The sequence below is a fragment of the Leptodactylus fuscus genome, chromosome 9 (genome assembly GCF_031893055.1).
Source record: "Leptodactylus fuscus isolate aLepFus1 chromosome 9, aLepFus1.hap2, whole genome shotgun sequence".
NCBI lineage: Eukaryota > Metazoa > Chordata > Amphibia > Anura > Leptodactylidae > Leptodactylus > Leptodactylus fuscus.
In genome coordinates this window covers 7,593,039-7,612,838 of record NC_134273.1, presented here as the reverse complement: position 1 = coordinate 7,612,838, position 19,800 = coordinate 7,593,039, and the positions used below count along the sequence as shown (strand labels likewise).

General features: G+C 46.5%; 1 protein-coding gene across 2 annotated transcripts; it reads right to left on the bottom strand.

The window, feature by feature from the left end:
• Positions 1-2,821: 2,821 nt before the first annotated feature.
• Positions 2,822-19,061, bottom strand: ATG4C (autophagy related 4C cysteine peptidase). Of its 2 annotated transcripts, none has more exons than XM_075286385.1 (11): positions 18,963-19,061; positions 17,615-17,737; positions 14,694-14,777; positions 14,305-14,538; positions 13,634-13,946; positions 13,389-13,459; positions 12,993-13,114; positions 11,719-11,797; positions 9,120-9,196; positions 5,245-5,364; positions 2,822-3,187 (listed from the first exon to the last, which is right to left on the bottom strand). In XM_075286385.1, the coding sequence occupies exons 2-11, from the start codon at positions 17,682-17,684 to the stop codon at positions 3,017-3,019; spliced, it is 1,341 nt and encodes a 446-aa protein (XP_075142486.1). In that variant the 5' UTR covers positions 17,685-17,737; positions 18,963-19,061; the 3' UTR covers positions 2,822-3,016. The 2 variants fall into 2 exon arrangements, with proteins under 2 accessions (XP_075142486.1, XP_075142485.1); XM_075286384.1 differs by lacking the exon at positions 18,963-19,061 and adding an exon at positions 18,727-18,785 and having other exon boundaries at positions 2,823-3,187.
• Positions 19,062-19,800: the final 739 nt, after the last annotated feature.

Sequence of the window (19,800 nt, the reverse complement as noted above, 5' to 3'; positions counted from 1 at the left end):
AGTTGTTCGGGACTCTCGGGGCTCCCTCTATAAGTGAGAATAGGGGACCCCGCACATGGATGATATGCGACATTCAATGAAACCAATTGACATCCCATTAATCTCAGGTCATTAGATCGCTGATTGGCCCAGAATTTGTAAGACAGGTATCATAGTCATGTGACAACCTTCTTAATCTTAAGCATCCTCAGCCAAAGTCTTCCAAATTCAGATGTTCCTGCGGCTCTCGGCATCAACAAAACAAGCCCCAAAACTGGAAGCTATTAATAAACCCGTCTCCAAACAGGGACAATATTGTGCCTGGCTTTTACAATTGACAATGTCCAGCGATGAAGATCGGGGTCCACGGCTGACAAGGCTTTTTGTGTCATATGGAAGACTCTGACGGGCCACGTGTCATGGCTTGTTTCCATAGGGGAGAAAAAAAAATCTTTAGAAAGCGGACCTTGTAAATTGATCTTGCAAGAGCTTAAGCCCAGATCACTGAATAATGTCTCTCTGATCCACTGAAGTCTCTCGGCGGAATACATTACCCAGAGAAGAGGCCGTCGTGTCCACGTCGCGATGGGCAGCTGTGTTAACAGTCAACCCGGCACTTTTCTGAAGAGGCTCAATAATCACATTTCTCCGGAGACCGTGACTCATTAATCAAATATTCCTACATCTCTGTAAATCCTCCCCAAACACAGGGCGACACAGCCCCGCACAAGCCCGCTTTCATCCCGCACCCACAATGTGCTGCAAGCAACTTGTCATGTTTAGAATTTTTGATGTTTTTGTCTTGTCCCCAAAACCCCTTAGAAAACAGAAGGCGAGTCATGGCCGAGGCTCCCAGCGATACATGGCCACAATTAACATGATTCCACTATTGCTTCATCTGCAAATGAAGACCCTGAATCAATTCTTCTGTTCATTGTCCGACACCCGGAGCAGAAGCAGATTTTTTTTTTCTCCCCCTTGTTGAGATGGAAACCAAAGGCCGAGCGTCCAATAATAGGAGAATTTGTATTAGCATTAAAACAAGGAGCAACACACTGTGAAGGCTTGTAAAACCGCCATCCATTTACATTCTAAGCATTCCAGCATTACTGAGGCAGCAAAGAGCCATCATACAGAGGGGGCAAAGAGGTGACAGATCAGTCCTATAATCCGGCAATGGGTAATCAAATATATTACGTATTATAACAGAATCCTCAGGCTAGAAAATAGAATGAGAGTAGTACAATATACAAGAGAACGGACTACAACTACTATAATACTGCCCCCTATGTACAAGAATATAACTACTATAATACTACCTCCTATGTACAAGAATATAACTACTATAATACTGCTCCTATGTACAAGAATATAACTACTATAATACTACTCCTATGTACAAGAATATAGCTACTATAATACTACTCCTATGTACAAGAATATAAATACTATAATACTACCTCCTATGTACAAGAATATAACTACTATAATACTACCTCCTATGTACAAGAATATAACTACTATAATACTACCTCCTATGTACAAGAATATAACTACTATAATACAGCTCCTATGTACAAGAATATAACTACTATAATACTATGTACAAGAATATAACTACTATAATACTGCCCCTATATACAAGAATATAACTACTATAATACTGCCCCTACGTACAAGAATATAACTACTATAATACTGCCCCCTACGTACAAGAATATAACTACTATAATACTACCTCCTACGTACAAGAATATAACTACTATAATACTACTATGTACAAGAATATAACTACTATAATACTACCTCCTATGTACAAGAATATAACTACTATAATACTACCTCCTATGTACAAGAATATAACTACTATAATACTGCCCCCTATATACAAGAATATAACTACTATAATACTACCTCCTATGTACAAGAATATTACTACTATAATACTGCCCCCTATATACAAGAATATAACTACTATAATACTACCTCCTATGTACAAGAATATAACTACTATAATACTACCTCCTATGTACAAGAATATAACTACTATAATACTACTCCTATGTACAAGAATATAACTACTATAATAACCACAGAACACCAGATACATTAATAAGTATTTTATGACTGGATACAATACAGATTTCTGTGGATTTTCGCGAAACAATTGTGAATTTAATAGATCTTTCATCAGTCGTAGGGCTCGCTCACACAGAGAGAGGGGTTTGGTTTTGGCACCGAGAGTGATGCGGGGAGCTGCGTCACTCTCAGGTCAAAACCCGCCTGTAACGCCTGTCGCTGCTTGTGGCTTCCCCCTCTGGAGTCGGCTCAAATGAATGGGCCGACTCTGGAGGTTGCTGCTGCCCGGCGGACGCTGTAGCTCACTGAGCTGTGGAACCCGCCTGAAGAATGGGCAGCCCGCTTCTTTTTTCCGTTAGCGGTCTCCATAGATTATGACATGTATTACGCGCCATAACCCGCCCCCTCTGTGCCCGTGTGAACGGGCCCTTAGATCTACAGGGTTCACACAGGGCAGTTTTTTTTTTTTATTTCATGTTATTTCATTTAGCCCCAAAACTGCACGGCAAACTGCCTTGTGTGAATGAGGCCTAAGGTGAGGTGCACATCACAACCTGCACTTGGGTTGAGCAGCAGCTTCAATTTTTTTTGTACATTTTTTATTCCAGTCAGTCACAAATCCAGTTTCATAGGTCGGTTTTAACGAGGGCGGTCTGTAACGTATTGCCTAGTGTATGCGCCGCGTATCCGCAAACTATCTTACAGATCACAGTGACGTCCTGAGGCCTCAGAAAGTCATTAGTGTAGGTAGAAAAAAAAAAAAAAAAAAATTTCTTAAGGGCACAAAAAGCTAAAAATCCAATAAAATTTTTTTAAAAAAAAGCAAAAAGTTAGATTTAAAAACTAAAATTAAAAAAAAAAAAAAAAAATTCAAACCCACGGCCCTGTTCTAGTGTTTCGGTACGATGGACCCAATGTGGACGACTTCCAGGTAGAGGACACAAAGAAAAAATAAAAGTCAGAGCAAGACAAACTCCTCGGTGCTGAAGCTTTTTAATCTGTTCTTCTCCTCCTCCGTGTAAAGGTCACCCTGCTCGTAGACCGGAGTGCAGACAAAATCAAAGTCCTGAGCATGTCCGCTCACAAAGGTAAATAAAGGATAATTCTGCTTGCTGGAAGATTTCAGGACCTGGGAGGGAGAAGAACGGGACACGTTACACCAGGAAGATGTAGCAGATAGAATGCTGCCAAGTTGCAAAGTGAGCTCTGCTACATCTGGATACGTCTATGGCCTAATCCCAAAATAAAAAAAATTACACTAATATATACAGTACAATAGAAAATTATATATGCAAAATGCAAGTGGGTAACAAGATGAGGGCAGGGTGTAGGGTGACACCTGACCAGGTAAGGGCGGCTTTGCAAAAAAAAAAAAAAAAAAATTTGCAACGAATTCTACAGAATGGGTGCAGCATGAGAGAAGTCCTACAGGCGGCAGTGAGGAGGATACAGGAGTAATCCAGGAGGATGAGAGTAATGCCCAGTTCACACATGCTGATGTGTTCCGTCCGTAAGGGTCCGCATGAGGAACCCTATGGACGGAACACAAGCGCAACTGCAAGCACTGTGCAGTTCAAGCACATGGACCCCATTATAGTCTATGAAGTCCGTGCGCTTGAACTGCACAACGCTTGCAGTTGCACTTGTGTTCCGTCCAACTGGGTCCTCATGCGGACCCTTACGGACGGAACACATCAGCATATGTGAACCAAGCCTTACAAGCAGAAACAGGGAGGGTGCTGAAGGCCTGAATCACACAGTGCAGTTTTTTTTTTTTTTTGAGCCAAAGACAAAAATTCTAAAGGAATGGGAAATCTGACGGGCGGACTTATTGCTTCTCCCTGCTGGATCCAAAACCTGCAGGTGTGATACAGAGCATATAATCTGGTGCCGGATTGTCAGATAGTCTGGATTGTTAAACAGGTAAAGAAAAAAAAAAAATAAATAAATAAAAAAAAAAAAAAAATCAGGATTTTCATGGAGGTCGCCATGATCATTTTTTTTGCTTTCTCTGCATCAAGAAAATGACATGTACAATACTGAACTACAAAGACTCCGCGAGGACGAGGATGGAGCAAACTAGATGTATTCTGGAAGAGGTAAAAAAGTAACAAAAATGGTGAAGATTCTGCTCATAATCATTTTATTCTTCAGTAAGTGCTAAAGAGTCATAGACTGGAGGGACGATATTGGTGACTCAAGTGCGCCACCTCCTGGCAAGCAACAGACTTTGCTTTTGAGAAACATTTAGATGGAGACAAACTTTATGAACAAAATGTATATTGGTCACTAAACAGTAAGAACTCTAATAGAAGATTTACATTACATTACTTATCCTGTAATGATCCTGAGTTACGTCCTGTATTATACTCCAGAGCTGCGCTCACTATTCTGCTGGTGCAGTCACTGTGTACATACATTACATTACTTATCCTGTATTATACTCCAGAGCTGCGCTCACTATTCTGCTGGTACAGTCACTGTGTACATACATTACATTACTTATCCTGTATTATACTCCAGAGCTGCGCTCACTATTCTGCTGGTGCAGTCACTGTGTACATACATTACATTACTTATCCTGTATTATACTCCAGAGCTGCGCTCACTATTCTGCTGGTACAGTCACTGTGTACATACACTACATTACTTATCCTGTATTATACTCCAGAGCTGCACTCACTATTCTGCTGGTACAGTCACTGTGTACATACATTACATTACTTATCCTGTATTATACTCCAGAGCTGCGCTCACTATTCTGCTGGTACAGTCACTGTGTACATACATTACATTACTTATCCTGTATTATACTCCAGAGCTGCGCTCACTATTCTGCTGGTGCAGTCACTGTGTACATACATTACATTACTTATCCTGTATTATACTCCAGAGCTGCGCTCACTATTCTGCTGGTGCAGTCACTGTGTACATACATTACATTACTTATCCTGTATTATACTCCAGAGCTGCGCTCACTATTCTGCTGGTACAGTCACTGTGTACATACATTACATTACTTATCCTGTATTATACTCCAGAGCTGCGCTCACTATTCTGCTGGTACAGTCACTGTGTACATACATTACATTACTTATCCTGTATTATACTCCAGAGCTGCGCTCACTATTCTGCTGGGTGCAGAGGTAGAAACCATTATGGTGAGCGGTCACATGACATCCGTACCTTAGTGAGTTCCTCCACCACCTTCTCAAAGTCCTGTGCGTTTCTGCAGTAGAATCCTATTGTACAGCTCGGATCCATCTTCTTGAAGGGCATTTTCTTCGGGGAGGGGCAGTGGAATGACTGCAGAGAGGAAGAAGAGCAGTCAGATATAGTCACACAAGAACAATACAAGACTACACAACCTCTCTGGCCTGTCCAGGGACACTTTGTGCAGGAGGAGAAGTCTTCCCTGCACTGATACATTGTGACGAATCCAGCAGTTGGATCCCCACCCCCCACCCCCATAAGGCATGGATGGCAATTTGGAAAATATTCCAGAGAGATTCAAAGATTCTATCTTGATTAGATTCTAGAACCATTTATCTGATACTGTAAGCAAAAATCAACGTTTTTTTTTTTTTTGCTTTCAGCTGCCACTGGGGGGAGATCTCTGCAAACTGTTCTCTTGTGCACTTCAATGGTCAAGTTGTATACTGGACACTCCCCCACCCAATTAGTGGAGCCCACAGGACACTCCCCCATCCCCATTATTGGAAGCTACAGGACGCTCACCTTCCCCCACTTAGTGGAGGCTGCAGGGTGCTCCCTCACCTATTAGTGGAGGCCGCGGGATGCTCCCCTACCCCATTATTGGAAGCTACAGGAGGCTCACCCTCCCCCTTAGTGGAGGCTGCAGGGTGCTCACCCCCCCCTTCCTAGTGGAGGCCACAGCGTGCTCCCTCACCCATTAGTGGAGGCCGCAGGACACTCCCCCATCCATTAGTGGAGACTGCAGGATGCTCCCCCACCCCATTCCACTGTACTCTCCCCCTATTGGTGGCTGTAGAAAGCCAATATTTTGCATTTCACCTTTACAAGTACACATATAAGCTGGCGATGTAAAAACAGAGCGTTGACTGCTATACCAATACGATAGGGAAATATTTATCTTGGATTTTTTTTTTTTTTAACCCTATGCTTTAGGTAACCCACCTGTTATGCCACGACCACCAGGTGTGGCCATATTTAGCATTACACATACGACTTCTAAAAATTTTATATACGAAATTAACATAACTGACGGCGCCATTCCATATGTTTCCGGTTATGAAGCATTCACTATAAGAATGTATCCAGTAAATCTAGGATATGGGGTCTGCGAGCGTCCATCATATCCCAGCAGCTGCTTTAGTAGCCATTACGGCTGCAGTTTGCTCCTCCGCTGGGCGCTCGCCCCTTCGCTTTTCCTTAGCTTGAGCCTCCTCTCCCTCCACGTTGGTGAAGCAATGTTTGATCGCGTTAATGTGCATGTGATTCTACCTAATTAGATTTGCAAATCTATGTGAGCAGAGTCTGAGCTGTAGTGAAATGTACATTACTCCACTGGGCTCCATCTATCATTGTCAGGATATCCTGACGCCGGGCCTGTACACTCAGCCTGCCAAGGTTTAGGAGAACAGAAAAAGTTCTTCCCTGGCACACAGCGCCAATGCAAGCGGCATCACCAGGCCCGCAGGGCAAGTTATGACTGGGGGCGATTTTGCAGCAATTGCTCATTTTGCAAGGTAACGTGCCGGCAGCCTCACCTGTTGCTAGAATCCCAGCCACTTACCTTTACCTGCCCCCTGCCAGGCCTGGGCATCGTGCAACAGGTCATGCATTTGGTTTTTTTTTATATCCTGGGGAAATATTTGCCCCTACAATTACCATAACTAGGACCAAGGTGCGAAAAAAATTCCCATGACCTGTAGGAATTTGACGTTAATGCGGGGGCTGATGCTACCCAAATTCTGCAGCCCACTGAAATAACAATAAGCATCCTGCTCAATCTTGCTGCAGAGGTCACAGCTGATCCAGCCTTGGATTTCGCTGCATGAATCTAACCAGCAGCGGAAAACCGCAACGGAATATAGATGTCTTTCTTTCCACGGGTTGCAATGAAAATGAAGAGCCCCCAAAACCTGCATGACAAAGTTTTGCAACTTTCTAGGAGACGATGAGGCAGATATATGAAGACAAATGTTTCAGAGGTCAGACTTAATAAAGCTCCCGACTAGCACAAGGAACAAGAGTTATGAAGAGTTATAAATGTGTCAGGCCATGGAGTCGCCACCTACATCCGCACGACAGGGCGAGCGAGGCGCAGAAATGCGGTTATGGCGCATGTTTGGTGCTAGGATTTGTCCCTGTAGGAATAAATAGGAAGCAAGCAGACAGCTTAAAGGGATTGCCCGGCCACAACTGCATTTTTTATTTTCCCACAAGATAGGTCATCAGTATCTGACATGTTCAGGTCTGACACCTGGATCTGCTGATCTGGCATCCTCTAGGCAAGTAATAGCAGTGGAGCTGCAGTTCCCCAGTGTCACCACTAGACAGCGGAGGGAGCTGCAGCTCTGCACCTATTGTTGGAATAAAGGTGCTCTCCGTCCACTACTGTAGTTTCCAGTGCCCGGAGGCTGCCGGATCAGCAGATCTGAGCTGGATTTGGATGTTGGACACCCCCAGAGAGGTCATCATCAGTGTTTAAAAAAAACCCCAAACAGCCTTTTTCAGAAAACTTCTTCAAAAAGGTGCAAAATAAAGTCTAATCATTCTGTAGTAATCTGCAACCTTACAGGTTCTACGAGTGTAATTTGGGTTTCCAATCACTGACAGCAAGCAGAGATCTGAAAAATGGCAACAAATCGAAACAAAGAGGCTGAAATGTGACACAATGTATCAGCTGCGAGAAGTGACACAATATGGTTTTCACTGCAACACTGTAAGGTGGTGTTCACACTAGCGCCGCTGTCCGCCCAGGGGTTTGGCCTAAAACCCAGGGAAACTAGATATGCAGACAAGACGTCCCCTGTCCAGTTTCCCCGGGGTCTGGGCGGACAGCGGCGCTAGTGTGAACAACCCCAACGCTTGTCATTGATCTCTCTCTCTCTCTCTCCCATAATGCTCATTTGCTACAATGTCTCAGTGCAGGTATAACGTGCCAACCTGGGCAGTCTAGCGTTAGCGTTCTTCTGGACTGTTTAAAGGAGTCATCAATATCAGATCAGTGGGTGTCCGACAAAGCTAACTGATGGGGTTACAGTGTTTGGAAGAGAGCTGCAGCCAGTTCTTTGCTTCCCAAGTACAGCGCCAACGGGTGTATAGTGGCCGTGCTTGGTATTGCAGCACAGACCATGTAACATCACTGCCCTGTAAAGTGGAATTGGTGCTCACCAGGTGTCGCTGCTCTCAAACCCCCACTGATTGCATATTGATGATCTACTAACTACTGAGGGCCTGACTATTCGATTCCCAGAAACCCCCTTTTCAGGATTAGTTTTCCAAAAAAACAAACAAACGAAAAACCCCTCACCACTCATGGCTGCCATCTTCCAGAGACAACACCACTGCCATCTACAGCTTCTGTCTGTTACTACAGCTCACCCTATTTTACCGAGCTTACCTACCTGCAATACCAGACACAACCCGCATACAGATGTGGCGCCGTTTCTGGAAAGAAGGAAGCCAGATTTTTCTTCATTTGGAAAAATGATTTCAGGCTTATTTTGTTCAATGTTTGCAGCAGGAACTATTCACTGGCAGGCATTATGTAGGTGCCAACGCTCCCCCAAATCACCTCCGATTTCCCAGCTTCTTCACCCGTTATCACCCGTTGATCCTTGCCCTCCATATCCTTAAGTTTGCTCATTTTTTCCGCCCCAGACAGACGTTACCTGGTTTTAATGTTATGGCTGATCAGTATCACGCCAATGCAAGAGTACAACCACTCCCATCAGATCTCTCATTATAGGGGGAGTTATTACTTAAACTCAGAAAGCGCTGTATAATCTTTGCTTTATAATTAGCGCATAAATTATGGCGGGATGACGGTGCCAAGAGCGCGGCGACATTACCTCGAGAGGGAAATCCTTTATGCTGACATCTACAAAAGATTGGCAGTAATGAGGATCCATGTATATCAAGCTGTCATCTGCAAGGACAAAACAGAAGACAAGTAATTCCAAATACACTTTATTATTACTCCGCTTACAATCCAATTTCTATGCAGAAGAACAGAAGAGAAAAATCGCAGACAAAGGCTCCTGCCATTCGCCGGCGCCGTGACGGATTCGCGCCCCTTAACGGGACAGATTAACTTCTGCATAATCAAAGATGCTTGTATAAGCAGAATTTTTTTTTTTTTTTTTTTTGTGAAAGTGATGAGTCTGTCATTTAATTTTTGGTGATGAAATTACTTTCACAAACACACAATTATATTCCCGAGTTTGCCGATGAAAAATGCGTGGGGGGAACGCGGCCGACATCGAGGACGTATTACTTGTCATCTTAACATCAACTCGCGGCGCTTAAACTGCTCGAATGTAAATATGTAAATAAAATGTGCCAAATGAGAAGAGCGAAGGCGCTTAAAGTTTCATTAGACGGAAGGTAAAATATGCCGTGTTTATGCAGCGCCGCGAATTAAAGATGCAGTTTGCAGAAAGCAATTACAATGGAGGCTAAGTGACAAATGAGTGGACGGCGGCGGGATCTGATGAATTAATAGAGGCCTCGACGCCAGCCTAATTATTCAGGCCAGGGATGGTCATTTACAAATGAGATGGATTCTTCCTATTCCGAAAAAAAAAGAAAAAAAATGCAAAAAGTTAAAGATATACAACAGGTGCCGGATTAGCAAATATTCTGGATTATCAGGGGGCCGTGTAAGGGCGCCTTGGAATACCCCAGTCTGTTCAATCTGCTCAGTTTTGTGCAAAAAACCCGGGGCTCCGGTAATTCTGCTACATCGTGCATTATAGCTGTAGTAAGCATGCGTTCACGTCTGTGCAGTTTAATCCCGTCTTCTGATGCACCATAGGAAGAGCAGAATGGGCAAGGTAAGCAGATCAGTGAGGGTCCGACCACTCAGACCCCCACAGATTAGGAGAACAGGGGCCCAATACGAATGGTGCAGCAGGTGCACTGATCCATTCATTTCAATGGAGATGGGTGAAGTGCAGCGCTCTGCAATAACGGGTGTGGCCATTGAATGGAACGGAGCGGCGCACATGCTGCTCAGCCACCTGCACACCCACATTCAAAGCGGTCGGACCTCAACTGATCTGCAAGTTAACTTCTATTCTATGGATAGGAAATAGATAGACAAGATAACATTAGGGCCCCATAGACTGTAATGGGGTCAGTTGGGTAGCCATTGCTTTCTCCCTGACATTAGGCTTGCAGGAGATTTTCAACTACTATGGCGCAGATGTGAACGTAACCTTAAAGGGTTGTCTCATAATAGACACCACTGTCCATGTACAGCACATATAGCCAGAACAGGAGTCATTGTCCCGTACATGGGGGGGCGGTTCTAAAAGGACATATGGAAAGAGTTGCCGTCATGAGTCTTCCCTTTAGCGTTACGTCACACATGCCATTTTTGCAGCATTTCTTTTTAGGGTGTGGCAGATTTTTTCAGATTTGCGGCAAAAACTGTTTTGCAACTCTGCAGGAGAGTTGGCACATTTTATTTACATTCGAGCAGTTTAAGCGCCGCGAGTTGATGTTAAGATGACAAGTAATACGTCCTCGATGTCGGTCGCGTTTCCCCCCCACGCATTATTCATCGGCAAACTCGGGAATATAATTATGTGTTTGTGAAAGTAATTTCATAATAGCATAAATAAGATTTCCAATCACCGACAGCAAACAGAGATCTTAGAAATGGTGACGAGAAGAAACACAAAAGCTAAAACGTACAGAGAGGTAACAAATGGCAGGAGCAGCGTTACAAGGTTTCAGTGTAAGCAATTCCTGTATGTTGAACAGATCAGCACAAACCTCTCTCCCGTCTTACTTGTTTATTACTTTGGATTTTAAAGGTGTGTGCCCTGTGCGGACGAAACCTCAGGCCCCGGGCACACACAGACTAATCTAGAGCAGAGAATCTGGTCTGTACATCAGCTAGATGTCCTGGCCTGGACTCCCTGCTTTATAGTGGTCTATGATCCCTCCATGCAGCTATACTGTCCATGCTATATACAGTACTGGCAGGGACTCCTTATCCCCCTAGGATGCAGGGACTCCTGGTCCCCCTAGGCCACTAGTATGCAGGGACTCCTGGTCCCCCTAGGATGCAGGGACTCCTGGTCCCCCTAGGCCACTAGGATGCAGGGACTCCTGGTCCCCCTAGGCCACTAGGATGCAGGGACTCCTGGTCCCCCAGGGCCACTAGGATGCAGGGACTCTGGGTCTCTGGTCCTGATTTGTTCATGTGCGTGGGACCTAAGGGTAGGTTTGCCTGGAATTTTTCCGTGTGGATTCCAATGTGGACAAGATCCTGGAATTGGCATAGATAACACCAAGAAACATTGCATGTAATCACGACAGAGTCTAATCACCTAGAACTGGGTTACTATTGAATGACGACATGCAAAGATCTTGACATTGATACAGAACATGTAAAGGAAACCCTGTCCATATACACACACACAGTTTTATAGCACTTACCTTGGAATCCCACAAAATAATAGGACTGTTTTGGTCGCCCACCAATGATCCCAACACAATATTCGAGACTGAGAATCCCCTAAGGATGAGAAATATAAATTTTTAGGTGTGAGATAAAGAGCCAGTCACAGACTTCTATGAGATTTTGCAGTGGCCCATTTATGACCGTAACGTTGTCTGCTGTGATGCAGTAAGTGGCATGCACACAAGCAATGCACCTGCTAGTTCAGGGTGCAGGTGTCCTTGTGCCCTCACAACCTCCTTCATGCACCTCTCCCAGACTGTGCTGTATCGAATGCAGCGATTTCACAGCATCTCACGGTCATGGAATAGCAGAGGTGCATTCGTTCTAGATCTCACATCATCAGCATCTACTATGAAGGGAGTTCAGTTTAGATAAGATGTAATTTTTATGCAGCCATCACATGGACCGAGACCCCAAGACCTGGTCATGTCAAATGCACCTTGGCTGAATAAAAATCTGACCAACACAGGAATGAACCAATATACCCCGACTGCACACAGTCTTCTGCAATGAGACTAGGAATGAGCAAGGGACGGGCCACGCTACCCTTTTTGTCAGAGTGGCACTATCTGCACCTTTCACCCCTAAAGTCATCCATATACACAACAGACAAGCCTTTTATGCTATAAAGAATATGATTGCACTTATATGTCCACTTTCTGCCTGCTATTTTACAGTTACTCCTGGCAGAATAACAAGCAAATAAACCAGTAGTATCAGTAATAAGATAAGATAAGATAATCCTTTAATAGTCCCACCTTGGGGAAATTTCAGAATGGATAGGGGAGGGAGGCTGCTCCTTATTGTACAGGCCCACAGCCTCAGAGACAAAAGTAAAATGTGCTGCAGCCATAATGGGGCAATGAACAGCACACAATCTGATAAAATCCCATGTATGAAGACTTATACAGCCAGAGAACGGCCTGCCCAGCAGAGATTTCAACTTTTCATGATAACTCAGGTGCCCTTTAACTGGTCATGTGACCATGCAAGTTTATGGACAAAGGGACAGCGAGCTAAGTGGCTGCTAGACAAAGGATGAAGTAAGAGCAAAGCTGAGGTGCCAATACATGGTGCCCCACGCCTGCCCCACCTTTGTACCAGGCCTTACACTAGATTATGCTTTCATACGAACTAAGGTAAACCAATGTGGAGAAACCCTTTAAATTTAGTATTGTGATTGTAGCAGAAGTCCTAGTCCAGGAGAGGCTCCTCATGTGTGAAATGTGACAGCGGAGGACTCCCTTACCTTTACAAACTCAAAGTATTCAGTATTGGTCCTTTCTCCACCAAGTCTGACAGGAACCAGAATGAGAACGGCTTTATCACAGTCAGTATTATTTTGCTGGTCGTACACGTCGTCGCAGTAAACTGCAGAAACAAGGATGCAACGTTTACATCAGGCACAGTGTCACGCGGGTATATTGGCAGGATTTAAAGGGCTGTTCCAGTTTCAGACAAGCACTACTGTCTCTTATCAAGCACAGCGCCATACATTGTATAGTGGCTGTGCTTGGTACTGCAGCTCACCCCCATTCATTTGAATGGGACTGAGCCACGAATTTGACGTTGTGAAGGATCAGCTGCTTGCAAATGACAATACGCACAAGCACGGACAGTATATTCCTATATGACCGCTACCTACTTGTACAGTCCTGAGCGACGTATATGGAGATTCCCTGCAGCTCGGGGTCAGTGGACTCTTCATTTGCTTTCCTGCAAAACATTACAGATAAGCGGTTTCGATGTGTCCCATTATTACAGGATTAAACGTAGAGGGTGTGTTCGCCTATCAGCAATAGAATGTAGTTTACAGATATGGCAACCTCAGAGCAAGCGCAACACAATAGCAACAGTCCTCCCTTTACTACAGTCCTACCAAGAACGTACCGCAGGAGGTGAGAGACGACCGCCGGACCGTACCAATCTCCTGCAACTTTCCCCGAGCTCTTCCCGAGCTTGATCAGCTGGTGAATCCCAAAGTCGGCCTTGGGGTGATCCAAAAACCAGGAGATGATTTTCCGATGATAAAAAGCGGTTTGGTTTTTGTCATCGATTTCTTTGGACGTCTGATGTTTGCTGGAGGTGATGCCGCAGGTGTTGGTCTCATCGTACGACGCCTCGAAGGGGGCGAGCTTTCTGGCGCTGTTCCAGAAGTCCGCCTCGGGCCGGTAAAGGGCCAGCGCATGAGGCCATAACCAGTCTGTAAGATGGGAGGAAGAACATGTTCAGCTTACAAGTGCCACGGTCATGAGGCCAAAACACAACATAAAGGAACTGCCCACAAAGCAGTGAGGAAAGACCTGCCGTTTTGTGTATACAGCTCCTAAGCACATCAATGTGTCTCCATGGTAAGACTACAACGTGTCGTCTGGAACCAAGAAGACACATGAGGATGCAGAGGAAACAAAGGATTAACACACACAGGCAGGGTTAGGCTAACCATAGAGACACCTGCCCGCACAAGAGCTGTATACGCCAAACGGGCGATTTGTTTTCAAGTATCTGTTACGTGACTCGGGCCAAAAGTGGACGCAACCTGTTAAATAATTCGCACCAACCTCTTCCTATGAAGTGAACCAGAAGCCCCTGGGCCAGTAACATCTGCCCGGTCCTCAGGGTGCAGCCCCAGCCACAGTCCGTGGTCAATGTGGATCCCTCCAGTTGGGGAAACTCTTCCCTGTAGGTCAGCCATATCCTGGAAATAAAGTCCTTGCGGAAGTCCTCCACCGTGCCAAACCCATCTTCATTAGTCACCGACCCAGAATCGGAGCCATCGGGAGACGAATCGGACTCTGTCCAGAAGTGCAAAAAGTTAAGACAAAAAGAAAAAAATACTTTGCCCATCGTGGGGTGATCGGAGGGCAAAAGTTATTAGACATACATACATTAACCCTTGTGGTGCTGAGCAGAGTCTGGGGTCAACCTTCCCGTTCCCATCGGGACTCACCTTCAAATTTAAAATGGTAGCATTTGCCAAGCAAAAAGACAGGGGAGTTTCTTCTAAAATAAGTTTTTGTCCTGAGTACCCAGCCTGAAATAAAAGAGTTTAAAAAAATTACAATTTGCTATAATTAGAATTACAACAATAGTATAAGACATACATAGCCATAGCTGCAGGTTCAGGGATCAATGGAGATTCCCTGCTTGAGGAGCTACAAGTTCAGAGCTAAGTGACTGCTCACTGCTTGAGGAGTCGCAGGTTCAGAGCTAAGTGACTGCTCTCTGCTTGAGGAGTCGCAGGTTCAGAGCTAAGGGAGTGATCTCTGCTCGAGGAGTCGCAGGTTCAGAGCTAAGGGAGTGATCTCTGCTCGAGGAGTCGCAGGTTCAGAGCTAAGTGAGTGATCTCTGCTCGAGGAGCCGCAGGTTCAGAGCTAAGTGAGTGCTCTCTGCTCGAGGAGTCGCAGGTTCAGAGCTAAGTGAGTGATCTCTGCTCGAGGAGCCGCAGGTTCAGAGCTAAGTGAGTGATCTCTGCTCGAGGAGCCGCAGGTTCAGAGCTAAGTGACTGCTCACTGCTTGAGGAGTCGCAGGTTCAGAGCTAAGTGACTGCTCACTGCTTGAGGAGTCGCAGGTTCAGAGCTAAGTGACTGCTCTCTGCTTGAGGAGCCGCAGGTTCAGAGCTAAGTGAGTGATCTCTGCTTGAGGAGTCGCAGGTTCAGAGCTAAGTGAGTGATCTCTGCTTGAGGAGTCACAGGTTCAGAGCTAAGTGAGTGATCTCTGCTTGAGGAGTCGCAGGTTCAGAGCTAAGTGACTGCTCACTGCTTGAGGAGTCGCAGGTTCAGAGCTAAGTGACTGCTCACTGCTTGAGGAGTCGCAGGTTCAGAGCTAAGTGACTGCTCACTGCTTGAGGAGTCGCAGGTTCAGAGCTAAGTGACTGCTCACTGCTTGAGGAGTCGCAGGTTCAGAGCTAAGTGACTGCTCACTGCTTGAGGAGTCGCAGGTTCAGAGCTAAGTGAGTGATCTCTGCTTGAGGAGCTACAAGTTCAGAGCTAAGTGACTGCTCACTGCTTGAGGAGTCGCAGGTTCAGAGCTAAGTGACTGCTCTCTGCTTGAGGAGTCGCAGGTTCAGAGCTAAGGGAGTGATCTCTGCTCGAGGAGTCGCAGGTTCAGAGCTAAGGGAGTGATCTCTGCTCGAGGAGTCGCAGGTTCAGAGCTAAGTGAGTGATCTCTGCTCGAGGAGCCGCAGGTTCAGAGCTAAGTGAGTGCTCTCTGCTCGAGGAGTCGCAGGTTCAGAGCTAAGTGAGTGATCTCTGCTCGAGGAGCCGCAGGTTCAGAGCTAAGTGAGTGATCTCTGCTCGAGGAGCCGCAGGTTCAGAGCTAAGTGACTGCTCACTGCTTGAGGAGTCGCAGGTTCAGAGCTAAGTGACTGCTCACTGCTTGAGGAGTCGCAGGTTCAGAGCTAAGTGACTGCTCTCTGCTTGAGGAGCCGCAGGTTCAGAGCTAAGTGAGTGATCTCTGCTTGAGGAGTCGCAGGTTCAGAGCTAAGTGAGTGATCTCTGCTTGAGGAGTCACAGGTTCAGAGCTAAGTGAGTGATCTCTGCTTGAGGAGTCGCAGGTTCAGAGCTAAGTGACTGCTCACTGCTTGAGGAGTCGCAGGTTCAGAGCTAAGTGACTGCTCACTGCTTGAGGAGTCGCAGGTTCAGAGCTAAGTGACTGCTCACTGCTTGAGGAGTCGCAGGTTCAGAGCTAAGTGACTGCTCACTGCTTGAGGAGTCGCAGGTTCAGAGCTAAGTGACTGCTCACTGCTTGAGGAGTCGCAGGTTCAGAGCTAAGTGAGTGATCTCTGCTTGAGGAGTCGCAGGTTCAGAGCTAAGTGAGTGATCTCTGCTTGAGGAGTCACAGGTTCAGAGCTAAGTGAGTGATCTCTGCTTGAGGAGTCGCAGATTCAGAGCTAAGTGACTGCTCTCTGCTTGAGGAGCCGCAGGTTCAGAGCTAAGTGACTGCTCACTGCTTGAGGAGTCGCAGGTTCAGAGCTAAGTGACTGCTCACTGCTTGAGGAGTCGCAGGTTCAGAGCTAAGTGAGTGATCTCTGCTTGAGGAGTCGCAGGTTCAGAGCTAAGGGAGTGATCTCTGCTTGAGGAGTCGCAGGTTCAGAGCTAAGTGACTGATCTCTGCTTGAGGAGTCGCAGGTTCAGAGCTAAGGGAGTGATCTCTGCTTGAGGAGTCGCAGGTTCAGAGCTAAGTGAGTGATCTCTGCTCGAGGAGCCGCAGGTTCAGAGCTAAGTGAGTGATCCCTGCTTGAGGAGCTGCAGGTTCAGAGCTAAGTGAGTGATCTCTGCTTGAGGAGCTACAAGTTCAGAGCTAAGTGAGTGATCCCTGCTTGAGAAGCTACAAGTTCAGAGCTAAGTGACTGCTCTCTGCTTGAGGAGCCGCAGGTTCAGAGCTAAGTGACTGCTCTCTGCTTGAGGAGCCGCAGGTTCAGAGCTAAGTGAGTGATCCCTGCTTGTGGAGTCGCAGTTTCAGAGCTAAGTGAGTGATCTCTGCTTGAGGAGCTACAAGTTCAGAGCTAAGTGAGTGATCCCTGCTTGAGAAGCTACAAGTTCAGAGCTAAGTGACTGCTCTCTGCTTGAGGAGCCGCAGGTTCAGAGCTAAGTGAGTGATCTCTGCTTAAGGAGCCGCAGGTTTAGGGCTAAGTGAGTGTTCTCTGCTCGAGGAGTCGCAGGTTCAGGGCTCACAGAGCGTTTCCCTGCTTATACAGCTATAGGTTTAGAGTTTAGTGGGTGCTCCCTGCTTGAGGAGCTGCAGGTTCAGGATCCAGATTTTGCAAAACCTGTAGTGTCCCTTTAAGTAATGGTCTAATAAAACTCATCACCCAATACAATGCTGCAGAACAGGTTTCTTGTAGGATGAATGTGAATAAACCAGACTTACTGTATTTTACATTATGCCACACAGATAAAAACATGGACTTCACTTTGTCATCGCTGCCGCTGGCCTCCATCTTCACCCCGTGAGAATGAACCCATACCTTGTGCGGCCACGTAAGGCATATACCTGGAAGTAAAGACACAGAGTCACAAGTCCAATAAGGAAAGATCTCTGCTTGCCATCAGTGAATGGAACCCCTGGCTACACCCCCGACGTAATAGGGGAGAGCAGGGGATCCCCACACATTAGGCAGGCGGTTGTACAGACGAGTGTAAGTCTCAGAGGTTTCTCGTCTTACAGTAAAGATCGGTTTCACTTCCTTATTGTAAAGATTCAGAAGGAATGAAACCTACAACCTGCAGAGATGAAGCAGACACCAGCGCCAAGGACCAGCGCAAGTCTGGACCATTCTCGGGAGCTCTGCCTGCTGTCAGTGAATGGTTTCCAGTGTCCGACCGCCCTCCAGAGATCTAACAAACCCTCAGCTGTGAGAAGATTTCAGTCTGTCCATCCCCCACACCAAATATTTGGAAGGAACATCTGAATGCAAACACAGGGGAACAGGGAGCAGAGAGCCTTGTTATTGGCACGCCACCCCCTGCTCCACAACACCGCTCATCTGTATGGGCAGGATAGCACTGAGGCCAACAGGTGAATGATCCTGGGGCTGCCATATAATAACCCCTGGGAATATATGGTATATGAGCTGTGATAAGGCATTATATGGCGTTACTCTACAAGCTGTGATATGGCGGTCTTATCTTTGCCCTATATGGTGCTATTACATAAGCTCAAACACAGTTAGTATAACAAGTAATGGGTCAGCCTTGTTGTCGTCCAGGGTCCATTTTCTATGAAGTAGCCCTGTCCGCCCAGTAGCGCCCCCTGCAGTGCGGTATAGGTGCACAGATATGGTTATACGGACATAATACGGGACTACTAAGCCCCCCACCACCATAAGGGTGTGCATAGCTCGCTGCTGCTTTTGGGGTGCGCTGGTATATGGACAGACAGCACCATCACTGCTCTATAATAGTGGGGCACTACAAGTACCAGAGCACCGGAGGCTCCAGGGCAGCAGCTCCAGCTGGAGACCGGGAATAAACATTACTCACCCTGCACAACTTCTCCTGACAGCCCCAGACACCAGGGTCCCCTCGGACTACAGCTCCCGTGATGCTCGCACAGGCAGGACTGCGGGAGGGCATGCCGGGAAATGTAGTCCCAGGAAGGAGCAGAGGGGGAGGGGCGGTCAGGTGATGAGCGGCTGTCATCTGTGGACACAGGGCGGCGATGGCGGAGGGGGGATGGGGGAGCTCAGGGCTCCGGTACCGGGGCAGCCCCTACATACCGTGCAGCGTCTGCGGGCTGAGACACAGGCGAGACTCCTCAATGACTGCACCGGCCGGATGTTATCAGACGGCGGCCATCACCTCAGCACTTCCGAGAGAGGAGGAGAATGGAGCTGCTATATATGTACAGGCCGCAAGGGGGCGCTGCTATATACACAGTATATGTATAGGCCGCAAGAGGGCGCTGCTATATACACAGTATATGTATAGGCCACAAGGGGGCGCTGCTATATATGTATAGGCCACAAGGGGGCGCTGCTATATATGTATAGGCCGCAAGAGGGCGCTGCTATATATGTATAGGCCGCAAGAGGGCGCTGCTATATATGTATAGGCCACAAGGGGGCGCTGCTATATATGTATAGGCCGCAAGAGGGCGCTGCTATATATGTATAGGCCGCAAGAGGGCGCTGCTATATATGTATAGGCCACAAGGGGGCGCTGCTATATATGTATAGGCCGCAAGAGGGCGCTGCTATATATGTATAGGCCACAAGGGGGCGCTGCTATATATGTATGAGCCACAAAGGGGAGCTGCTATGTATGTATAGGCCACGAGGGGGTGCTGCTATATATACAGTATATGTATAGGCCACAAGGGGGCGCTGCTATATATACAGTATATGTATAGGCTGCAAGGGGGCACTGCTATATATACAGTATATGTATAGGCTGCAAGGGGGCGCTGCTATATACACAGTATATGTATAGGCCGCAAGGGGGCGCTGCTATATATACAGTATATGTATAGGCCGCAAGGGGGCGCTGCTATATACACAGTATATGTATAGGCCGCAAGGGGGCGCTGCTATATATACAGTATATGTATAGGCCGCA